This window comes from Triturus cristatus, chromosome 5_1 (assembly GCF_964204655.1).
Source record: "Triturus cristatus chromosome 5_1, aTriCri1.1, whole genome shotgun sequence".
NCBI classification, from domain to species: Eukaryota; Metazoa; Chordata; class Amphibia; order Caudata; family Salamandridae; genus Triturus; species Triturus cristatus.
Window position 1 is genome coordinate 124,195,479 of NC_140587.1, and position 12,626 is coordinate 124,208,104.

Below are 12,626 nucleotides of genomic sequence, written 5' to 3' on the forward strand. Positions count from 1 at the left end.
CACGGACACTGGAAGGATGGAGGAGTATGTGGATCGAGACACAGTACTTCGACTATCCAGGGAGAAAGGCTGTCTCACGCATGAGGGAACAAAGATCTCCATATATCCGGACTTCACTATGGCTGTACAGGAGCAGAGGCGCAAGTTTCTCCAGGTCAAGAAGAAGCTTCAACAGCTTAACATCCCCTACCCCATGCTATTCCCGGCCCGCCTGAGGGTGACTTCCCAAGGGAAAATGCATTTTTACACTAACCCACAGCATGCTTAGGACTTCATCAAGGCTCTGCCCAAAATGCCCGAGCACCGCCGATCCCCAGTGGGGCGAGAGAATGGTAGGGGCGCGTCAGACATTGAATGATGGGACTCACAGTAAAGGGCTACTCGATCTAGAGAGCGGAGAGTCGCATCCCGCTGACCCATATTTGGATTCCTCGCTGAGCCTGCTGGATCCTCGGTCCTCAGGGAAGCAACAGTAATGACTCCCATCCTGACGGAACTCCATCCCCCCCAAAAAAACAAAACTAACTCATCCTTACAAGAACACGTTATGCAGGCTTCTGCCTTGAGATTCTCCACTCAGTTCACATGATTAGTGCCCTGCGGCTGGCCCTGCGCGGCCCCGTTGGCTCTTGCACCCCGATTTTACCCTATTGAACTGACGCGACCAGGCCTACGGAATGTATCAAGTACACTGCCAAAATGGACCTCAGATACTATGCCCGAACACCCTTGCACATGCGAGGAGCACCTGGATGCCCTCTGGCCACCGCCCACCAGGTGAACCCTCTTGTTTGAACTCGAAATAACATGGTTGTAATGTAATTTCATTGTCCCCTGTTGGGACCGGGTTTTGGGAGATTGCTAGGGAGGGGGGATGGGCGTAGCACAGCTGGTTGGGTTTGCTGCTGTGGGTGGGGGAGGGAATGGGGGCGGGGGTTCTTATCGTTTACTCTTTACACCATTGTCATGGCTCCACTTGTGACTACTTTACTACGCAGTTACGCTCACAATACCCTACGACCACATTATCTATAATCTGTATGGCAGAGTCCGACCCCAAGGCACTCCAGTTTAATTTTTTAACGTGGAATGTGAGAGGCTTGGGCAACCCCCGTAAGCGCCGGCATATCCTTGCATACTTGGATCGTCACAATGTCCATTGTGCGATGCTGCAGGAAACTCATCTATCTCCTAGTGTACCCCCCACGTTTGCAACCCGATGGGCCAATCATAGAGGTTTCTCGTGTTATTCCTCATACGCACGGGGCACCTCCATTCTGCTGAAACGCACACTCCCGTACACCCCCACGGGCTCTTATGCAGATCCACAAGGTAGATTCAATATAATGTGGGGAAGGCTCGCAGCACAGTCTATTACTAATTCGGATGACCCGGAGTATTTCCAGGTGCTGTGGGGGAAAATACAAGATGTGGACACCACACACTTATTATGGAGAGGCTATTTTAACGTGGTACTTAATCCTAGCATGGACAGGTCGCACCCGCAACCACACCACTACACAGCTGCGCAAATGGTCCTTAACAATATGGTTGAAGGAGGCGACCTAGTGGACCCATGGAGACTTCGCCACCCACTGACATGTCAGGGCTCTTGCTACTCCTCCGCTCACGCTTTCTGGTCGCGCATAGACTATTGGTTGTTGGACCGGGGTCTAGCAACGTGAGCATCGCATATATCTTATCTACCCCGCACATACTCGGATCACTCTCCTGTGCTGTTGTCTCTTACCCCGCCACAGGGAGGGTCCCCTTACCTATCATGGCGGCTCAATCCACTGTCGCTGCTGGACCCGGTGTTTAAGACCGAGTTGGAGCAAGAGATATCGGACTTCTTCCTTCACAACACTGGCTCTGTCCCTCAATACTCTACACTCTGGGAAGCTTTCAAAGTTACCATACGCGGTATTTGCATAGCCAAGAGTGGAGCGGATTTTAAAGATATTCGCAATACGCTCCGCAAGGTAGAACTAGAAATCAAACAAATCGAGTCAGAGATCCAGACCACACCATCTCCGGCGGCACTGGCGCGATTACGTACACTGCTCACAGATTATCAAGAAATTGCTGAGCGGGAATGCAAATTCAGAGGGAAATATCACACAGCTCGCCAGTACAGAGAGGGTGAAAGACCGGGGCGGGCCCTGGCCTCCTCCATTCGAACCCCACGCTTTACTAATATGTCTTAGAAATAGAGGATGAGTACGGGCTAACGCATAGGGACTCATCGGCAATCCTTGCCGCGTTTAAGCGTTTCTACAAAACATTATACGCTACCCACCGCCAAGCCCCAGTAGACTTTGAATAATTTTTTGAAGACACCGCCATAGCCTGGATAGGAAATGGCCAACGAGCGTTCCTCCTCACACACCACGAGGATGAGGAGATAATATCCGCTATTATGCAGTTACACTCTGGCAAAGCTCCGGGGCCAGACGGCCTACCGGCCCAGTTTTATAAAATGTATCGACACTTACTCATCCCCATACTGCGGCACGTGTTCGAAGAAGCTCGAGAAACCGGTATTCTACACCGTACAATGCGCGAGGCGCTCATTATTTCCTTACCCAAACCTAGTAAAGAACCCACGCACCTAGATTCATACAGGCCCCTTTCCCTGTGGACGCTAAAATCCTGACCAAATTAGTTGCATATCGTATCAGCCCCCTTATGCGAGCACTGGTTCTTCCCGATCAATCTGGCTTCATCCCACAAAGGAGTACGGCTCATAACTTGCGCACTTTGTTCGCGCTGCTTCATGACATAAATCCCGCAGAAGATGCGGCTGCCGTATTCCTGGATGCCACCAAGGCATTTGACTCCCTGGAGTGGGATTACCTATCCTTTGTCCTGGTGCGAATGGGATTTCCCCCCCTTGCCTGGCCTGGATTAACTTGTTATACACAGGACTCCGAGCCTCCGTGATGGTCAGTGGCCTACGCTCTTCCTCCTTCCGACTGGCACAAGGCATCCAACAGGGTTGTCCCCTTTCCCCCCTACTATTCGCTTTGGCAGTCGAACCCCTCGCTGCAAAAATAAGGCAACATTATCGAACACACGCTATCATCTACCCAGAGAGACAGTTACGCATTTCATTAAATGCTGCTCACCTCACTCTCTATCTGCGACACCCAAGCATCAGCTTAAATCCCATTTTACGCTTATTCCTTCTGTTTGGCCAACTGTCAGGGATCAACCTAAACTGGAATAAGTCGCAGATATTTCCCCTCACAGACTCCACCGTGCGGTTTGCACCAGATTATCCCCTTACCTGGTGTGCTGACTCACTCAAGTATCTTGGGATCACTGTCTCTCGTACCCGGGAGGAGCCCATGAGGGCAAACTATGGGCGAGTGTTAGACTACATCACTGATAAAGTTATGGGATGGATTGCGCTGCCCCTATCCATGGCCAGTAGAGCAGCAATCATCAAGATGATCATTCTACCTAAGCTCCTTTACTTATTTGTCAATATCTTCTATGCCCCCAGCCGTCACTTTTTCTCGCCTATTAAGTCCCAGTGTATCCGACTTGTATGGGGTGGAAAACAGGCTCGGATCAAATGGGAAATACTTAAGCGACCCTTTTGGGCGGGTGGTTTCTCGGTACCGGATATTGAGTTATATTAAGCTGCGCTCAGGCACAATGTGCTGCACACTGGATGAATCCCCCTCCCCCCCCCCTTCGTGCCTCACTTGGCGATAGAAGACGGATACATGACTCCCACCTCCAGCCCTGCTTATCTTAGCGCCCCTGGGGTTCCTAGACATCTCGCAGCCACCACCGTCCAGTGCACTGTCAGTGCATGGCGCGATCTGGCCAAGGTGACCCAATGCACTCTATTGTATTCTCCGCTCCTGCCCCTTATTGGACGGCAGGATCTTCCGGTTACACGTGAAGGCGGCTGCTGTCGGCTCTTTAGAAAACTCTCCCTTCACACCTGGGGGTAATTGTATTCCAATGGGAAGTTCTGTACTAGTGATGAATTCTTTAAAGAGGTGAACCCCACCCCATTAGACCGCTTCTACTATATAAGACTTCGGCAAAATGTGAAGGCGGCCACACCTGACTTTCCCTACGAACCACCTACGATGCCTGCGCTGCATGTCTTGTTGCAACAGGATACCCTTTCACATGTGCTCTCACTCCTATACCGCACTGTACAAACCAACAGAGAATATGACCTACCTTCAGCCCGAACCAAATGGGAAGTCGAGCTGGGTCACCCTATAACCGAAAAACAGTGGGCATACTGTTGCAAACAGACAGGAGAGGTTTCTGCCAGCAGTAGCCTTAGAATTATACACTACAAATATATCCATCGCTTATATTATACGCCGGCGTGGATGTACAGGCTCAAAATTCGTGACAATGACCACTGTGCCCGATGCGGCAGGGAAGGGGCCGACTTTAGGCACCTGGCCTGGGATTGCCCTTTAATACAGCAGTTTTGGATAGAAGTACTTCCTGCGTTAGACCTTACGACAGGCCTACATATCCCTGCAGACCCCCTTACCGCCCTGTTAGGGTACACAGAACCCATAGCTGCCAAAATGCGCAAGTATACATCATTGGCGCTACTGCTCGCTAAAAGAAGAATTGCTTGTAAATGGGGCCGAGCGCCGAAATTTAAGGAGTGGATCCGAGACCTTACTTATTGTCAAGAGCAATCACACCTGTACGCAGATCTTCAACCCCCATCATCCCGCCCCAAAGATATATGGGGCCCTCTGCAGACTTACTTACTAGAACATGCTGCTGACACGGACATTACCATGGTAACCCCTTGAAGAGGAGTAATATCCCCACTTAGTTGGGCCGTGCGCACTGCATACTGGAGGGTAATGCCCACTACCATACACTAATGCACGCTCAATAGGTCACAACATCCTATCAGAATAGCCACACCTTGTTGGGATATGGTGAATCAGTGGAGCCGAGTACAATTCATGCTTTTGTTGGTTGACTGTGTTTAATACTCCGTGTTTACAATGCTAATTCTACCACTACAGCTACATGTTTCTCCCAACGCGGCCGGCCCGATAGGGTTGTAGGCGGCTTGCTGTGTATTCCCCTAACCCCTATCATTACGTTAACTGCACACCTGCATTGTCGCATTGCCGGCCCCGATGGGGTTGTAGGACAGATGCTGAATTGTACACTTGTTGATGGAGTATAATAAACTCCCCAAAAAAAAAAATGAGACCTGTAGTCAGAGTTCACGTGGACTCCCATGGGTGGCATAATACATGCTGCAGCCCATGGAAGACCCCTGGGGTACCTATGCCTTCGGTACCTTAGTACCTTATACTAGGGACCTACAAGGGTACATCAGTAGCCAGTTGTGGAGGTACAAAAGTACTTCTCATATCACTTTTGGGGAAAAAGCACAGTTGCTGGGGTCCTGATTATCAGGCTCAGAGCAGACTAGGTCAAAAACACAATAAGACCAAGTAAAAAGTAGGTGTAACCAAGAAAGCAGATCCTGCTTTCCTACAGTAGCCGTGCACTTTACAAATCCTCACATTCATTTGTTCATTGAACCATATATATGAAAGTCGCTATGTACAGCACACTTACTAAACTGATGTATTTGAAGGTGCTTTAAACGAGAAAAGAAAGGAAAAGGAGGCTGAGTGAAATAAATATTATTGCGACACAATTTGGTCAAGTAGGGAAGTCGAGATTGTTCCTCTGTTTCCTGATTTTCCAATAAAGCTACAAGAATGGTATCACTTTCTCTCTCTTTTCACATTAGAGATTCATGCTCTGTCTTCACTTTATTGCTGATTTTTTGCAGACATACATCATGCACTATGTTAAATATGTACACATTTTACATGCTAAACCCTTCTAAATTTAGGTGAAACAAGAAAACGGTCTCAAAAATGGCAATTGATGTAAGAGGGAGGTTGGCAGAAACAACAAAAAGGTTCAGCTTGTTGTGGGCTCTAATGTCCATGGGGAGCTCACCGTGAGTCAGATGCAGGAATCTGCCTTAAGCAAGTCCTCAGCCTTCAGTGGTTCACGCACCTCGAGTACAGCCTTCAGAGGCTTAGCTTCAGGGGGGATGTTTAGGGTGTTACATCCCACCTAATACATTTATTTTCTGATAAATTGTTGGGTACAGGTGCTTTCAGTAAGGTATTGGGAGATTTCACCAGGGATGCTTAGATACACACAGACAAAAGGACACACACACACTTTCTCAATGTCTGTTTTGAAAGTCCTCAAATGATTGGTTATTTTACAAATTACAGTGTTTTCTCTCTTAGTACTACTACACATCCGCATTCCTCTCCCTTTTCACTGCCCCTCGGGTCCCTCTTCTGCACCCTATTCGTCATATAATGTACTGAAACATTATATGCCAACCTGATTGTCTGACAAATCTGTAGCTTACATCCCCCAGACTTACTGACCAAGCTACGCCCCTGACAGCCTGTGATTTGAAAGCCTGTAAATGTAATGCTAGAAGTTGTTACTTGTGAATAATATTTGTAATCCATGAATGTCCATAAGGAATATATTCTTGCCTTGTCTTTCTAATAGAATAACTTGAATGTTATTGCCTTTGTGAGTGCTTCTTAGTAATCCACCTGTGAAAGTATGGTGGGTTTGGGGCGCAATCATTTATATATCTATACGTAGCCTTATTTCAAGTATGATACCTGCAGTTTCATATATTATTCAAACGTTGAGACCGATGAGCACATATATGTCAGGAAATGTTTCTTTTGCATGAACTCCCCCTAACATTTGGACTCATGCTGATGGTTTTTCAACTTGAAAGGTATATGTCTAATTGGTCTACCCACAATTGGCATAAGTTGACTTCAATATCTGTCCCAAAAATATGGTACCAGGGTTACCTGGGGCCTGTCGGTTAGGTTAAAAGAGAATACACCAATGACTGGACTGCACGTTTTGAACGCTGGGCTAGCAAAGAAAGGACTGTGCCTGTGGTGCCCTGCTCATGAAACAGTTGTCCCCGAACCGAAGACAGCGAAGGTGACTTTAAGCATCAGCTGGCTGACTCCCTGATACAGCCACAAGACCAAAAAAGTTGAAAAGCCCTGAACCCTTGTGAGCCCAGTGCCAAAAAACCTGTTGCGTTATTTACTATTTAGATGCAGACTTGGAGACCGAGTTCCGACCCTCAAAAGTTGCACCTGAGTCTGCTAAACATGGGAGTGTTGTCAGAGTGCATGGTGGTTGCCCAACATGTATGTTACTACAAGGTAAAAGGAACTGTTGGTTTCGCTGTAACCGGAGACTAGTAAACCAGTGGCAACTGGGTATGTTCTGGACCTCATCAGCACTTCATAGGACATCGACCACTAAGGCCAAAGTGCGCCCTTTGCTCAAGGACTTCGGGTGGCCACAGAAAGACCCCAGACATTGGCTCAGCATCCTCAGTTGAGTCCTGTAACGGTTCACACAGAGCCTGGAACTGGGCTGGAGACTGCTTTACTTGCGAGGTAACTGCTCAGCTGTACCTAACAGGTCCCTGTGACTAGCTCCCTATCGGAGTTAGCGAGAGTAGCCATTTAGCTATTTTCAAATCACTTTTCGTGGCTAACCCTAAACTGCTGGTTGCGGTAGATTAAAATCATTTATTGCGCTATGATTTATTGTTGCTTTAAAAATTCATAGGTCCGGAACTCTCCAGTGGAATTTTGACAATTAGGAGTATATTTAAAGATGAAAATGCCACCTACTTTCATACATTCGTGTCGGATTTTTATTGTGTTGCGTTTTTCTCCTATTCAACTGTTTTGGCCCTTCTTAGCGGTTTACACTTGTTCTTTTGATAAAGCCTGACTGATCTGAGCCACACCTACCCAGGACTGACCTAAGGTTTTACAAACAAACCTGACTAGGCCTGATAAAGAACTCTGCCATCATTACACAGTGAGCTTGTGCAACCACACCAAGTAATAATCCCTAGTCTCACAACACATACAAAGTAAAACACAAGCTGCTCGTCTAATATGGCGGGATGCTGCTGGCTGAAATGTCCTCTGACACTTGCCAGAATAATCTATCAAATACAAGCTGGGCTGGATAAGGTCAGTCTCTTGGCGGGTTTGCCTCTGCAAGGCTGGTAGGATTCTTTCAGATTCACTGAAACTCTGGAGCACTGTCTGAACGATTCGCATACTGCTGGTCCCAGCGAGTCACAAGCCAGGCTCGAGGATGAAAGGATGTCTAAGATGGGGCAGATGACTCTATCATTTGTGTATTTTATTTCAGAGGGCAGTAGAGTTGGGCCAGAAGCTGTCATGTTCACAGCACCCTCATGCATCTATCACTGCACTACGATAGAAACTGCACCTGAAGATAGATTTTATTCTACTGTAAGAAAATACAAGTCAAGTGGAGAACGTGACTTCAGTCGTTTTACCAGGTTACTTGATCTATGCCTCTAAGGGCAGTTTGTTGATTTTTCACGCACTAAATGCAAATCTGATCCAGGCATGTCGAGCCATAGAACAGAGGTGACTGCAAGCGCCATTCTGCAGCTTAAGCCAGGAAAACATGGCTTGGAGCACATACAAGGTAGGTCTTGTGTCGCACAGACATGTACTGTAAGTGAACGGCACTCGTGGTGCTCAAACGGCATTAAAACAAGTGGTCAGTACTTACGTTCTTCTAAGTTGTGGCTCCTTTTCGCAGTGGCTTCTGGAAGAAGGAAAGAACATGTTGACAGGCATGTTTGCATAATGGAGACAGCATACAAGTGTACACACAAAGGTTCCTTTTCTAAATGCCACAGGGCAATGCCTTTAGGACAAGTAATCACGCGATATAAATGGTAATTAAAGATAGTTGTTATACGTGTCCGCGTTTAAACCATTTGAAACACGGGGCAAGAACAGTCAGTGAAGGTGGGACTTGGTTTGCCTGAAGGCATTTTGCCAAAACAATGGACAACTTGGTATCTAGGGTTGCTATCATGATGTTCACCATTGAGGGTGCTACATAGCAGTGCCATCCATTAAGCAGCCTTATACTCACCCCTTTCGGCTCTCTAGTTATTGTGTACAGACTGGAACAACTGGAGAGCTCTGATTTCTATAGCAGCCACATTCTCTGAGGCGTCTGTCCCTTCGCAACATGTGCCCACACCACCCCACCCCACCCTCCCCTCCCCCATCCAACGCACCTTCCCAGATGTGCAGACTCTATTGTAAACTTCTTACCAATGTTTATGGACAGGGACACAATGTTTCAGCATCAACAGTAAGGGCTGTGTCAAGATTCTAAATAACAACAAGCATTGGTAAATGCAATATGTTTCGCCTATGTGATTAATAATAAGCAGTTTTTTGTGTTTAGACTGTGGCCCTCCCACAGCCAATTGCATACCTGCTCACTCTTTTAAGTTAATAAGGCAGCACAACCGGGATCAATATCACATGTGAACTGGGAGGCTGCCAACATGGAGGCGTTGGAAAGAACAAGGTAAACAACTTCCCAGAGTCAACCCGATGACATTCGCTCTGAACATGATTGTATCTTTACTGTCCCTCTTTAAGCCATTCTCCACTGAACAGCACCTCTTCCATTGTCAAAAGCATGTTGTTTTCCGTTTTCGTAGACAATAAACATGACGGCATGGCTGGTATTGAACTATTCTAATTATACAATAAGCAGTGTGCAACATATTAACACTGTGTTAGACCTGGCACCATTGGCGTGAGTCTCCCTTCCTTTTTTCGCTGTGTCTCCTCTGTTTTTGCTGGTTATAGATGCTCTGGGCGCTGTGCCGCTGCCATTCAGTGCCACAGCGCGAATGCTCCCTTTGTAAAGATGACATATGAATTGGTACATCCATGATTGGCTTATTCAGTTTACCTGTTAGTCCCTAGTAGCGTGGCCGGTGTGTGCCCAGGGCTGATAAACCGAATGCTGCTGGTGGGCCTGCAGCACTGGTTTGTGCCACCCACAGAAGCAGCTTGTAAAGTGTGTCTCAGACCTGCCACTGCAGTGTCTGCGTGCAGTCCAGAACTGCCACCTTGGCTGTGAAGTGCACCCGCTTCCCAGCCCCTAAAACCTTCTCTTGGCATCATGTAAGCCCCCCTTATGATAGGGTGCATTGTATGTGTAAGGTAGGACATGCCCTGTTGTATGTAGCATGTCCTAGTAGTGAATTACACCCAATTTCGTTTTTCACTACTGTAAGGCTACCTGTTCTCCATAGGCCAGAATGGGAGGTCTGGGCTATTACATCCTATAGTCCTAACTGACCCACAGAACATGGTAGAAAAACGAATCTAGTATGCCTGAGCTCAGAATATTAAAATACATCTTTTAGTGAAGGTTATTTTTATTTTCTGTGTTTGAAACTACCACTTTTAGAGTATAGGTACTTTCTTGCCTAAGCCTTCCAGTTGCTCTGCTATTATGTGTATTGGCTGTCTGGTTTTGGAGGGACAGGGCAGGCTGAGTCAGACCTGGGTTGAATAGAGCGACCTGCCTAGGTGTGAGGGGAGGGGTAGCTCCTGCACTTGAATAGGGCTGTGCCTGGCAAGGTGAAAGCTGGCTCCACCTCCCACTGTGCGTCTGAGGCAGACCCCCTCTTTCTGAAAGGAAGGATGCAGCCTGATCAACAAAGTGCTCCAGGGCTGGGCAAAACTGGTTCTGGCTGGGTTCAGAGGCTTGGGACCCCTAAGAACAAAGACTTTGGGGGTATAAATATTTGTGCACAAACCCCTACAATTTGTATTGCTCCTGGATAACAAGAAGAACCTCTGTCCGTGTGGCTACAGGAATCTGCAAGAGAAGGACTGTCCTTGTGCCTTGTGTGCTGTTTCTGGGACTGGCCTGCAGGTGTTACTACTGGACTTCAAGAAGAGGAAAGGAACTTTGATTGGACTTTTATTTCTTTTGCTACAGCAACTACCCAAGGGCTAGGAGAGAGCTAGCCTCCTGCTGGAGTCTCAGGCACATCAGACTCCACCATCAGCCTCCTGTTTCCTCCCAGCGAGGATTACTATCAGCAGGTGAGGCTCCTGTGTGTTCCAGGACCTCTATTTCTACTGTTGAGAAGAGAGCGCTGAAAATCGTTGCTAACCTCCGTTAGCGAGCCGCTGCAGCTGGTGAGCGTGAGAAAAATCGCCGCTCCGCTGTCGCCGAGTGCTCGCTAACCCCGAAGATCGTCGCAGCACCTGTCTGCGGGCCTGAAAACGCCCGCTATCTGAAATCATCGCAACAGGATCATCGCAGCGCGGACGCCGAGCGTTCGCCACTTTCCCCGCATCGAATCCGGATCGTCGCTCCCTCGCGGAGCGCCATCTTTGTCAACGCAGCAAGATCGCACACGCAACAGGCTCGGTGCATCATCCTCCCTTCGCGGCAAGGATTTCATCGCATCACCGGCTTAGCGTGAGGAAGTTTGTCGCTTTGTCCTGCCCGCAACCCAGCGCATCATCCTCCCTCGCGGTAAGGATTCAACGCATCGCTGGTTAGCGTGAGGAAATTTCTCGCTACAACTCCTTAGCGACATTTTTGTTGCTTTGCTCCAGGAACCAGATACTTTGTGAGTAAAAGGGTCGCAGAGACCACTGCCTTGAACTAAACATCCTTTTGTGCATCCTGAACTATTTTTCCTTGCAGCATTTCTAAAGTAATTATATTTTTATAGTATTGTGGATTTTTTTACTGTTATTGGTCTTGTGATTAAGTCTATATAAAAAATACCTATTTTTCATAACTACTTGAGTGGTGTCCATTTGTAGTGTTCCTCATTATATTACTGTGTATGGTCATAAATGCTTCACACACTGCCTCTGAGATAAGCCTAGCTGCTCGTGCTACGTTACCACAGGGTTGAGCAGGGGTTGTCAAAGGGTGTAGGCTGCTTACTCTGACTTAGGAAGAAGGGTCCCTACTTGGACAGTGGCCAGCCATTGCCAACTAGAGACCCCCATTTCTAACATTGGTGGTCAGCGGTGAGGATCTGGACTTGCATTTATGATTGCATACAGTAATTATAGTGTACACTACTAGTGAGTGCAGACCATAACATAACCACGTACGTTGTTGAGATTTTTTTATTCTATTTTTGATCGTTATTGCCAGTTATTGCCACAATGGGCAAGCCCAGATCCAATGCCTCTGAGGATCTCTCCTGGGAAGAAGAGAAATTAGACACCTACAATGCCAAGCAGCTCAAATGTTTTTGCAAACGCTTCACGGTCCCTATCACAGGTCTCACTAAGAGGGAAGAGTATTACAAGGCGCTGAAGGCCTGGTTAGAAGCCAGGGATGCCCCTAGGAATGAGGAAGGGCCTGTGGAGGGGGGAGAGAATGCAGGAGAGCAGCCGGAAGAAATTGTAGATTTGGTAGGGGATAAAGCAGTTTCCAGCCCGGGCACTAGCGTGTCCTCAAGGGGTCTGTCTCCAGAAGAGATGGAGGACAGGGAGAGAGATAGGCGGCATAATATGGAGATGGCTAAGCTCAAATTGGATGGTCAGAGAGACCTAGAGAATAAGAAGTTAGAAGTTGAGATAATGAAGATGAAATTTGAACATGAGAGAATTTTGAGGGAGTTGGAGATTAAGGCCAAGGGTATTGAGATCTCCCCCTCTGGTGGCAGCATA

The 12,626-nt window shown here is 47.6% G+C and overlaps 1 protein-coding gene across 1 annotated transcript in view; it reads right to left on the reverse strand.

Annotated features, from left to right (window-relative positions):
- The window catches only part of LOC146830356 (uncharacterized), a 993,685-nt gene that overhangs the window by 16,018 nt on the left and 965,041 nt on the right, over positions 1-12,626 (reverse strand). Inside the window, exon 16 of the mRNA XM_085603721.1 lies at positions 8,668-8,703. Within this exon, the coding sequence (XP_085459847.1) occupies positions 8,668-8,703 (36 nt within the window). The remainder of the gene's footprint in view (positions 1-8,667; positions 8,704-12,626) is intronic.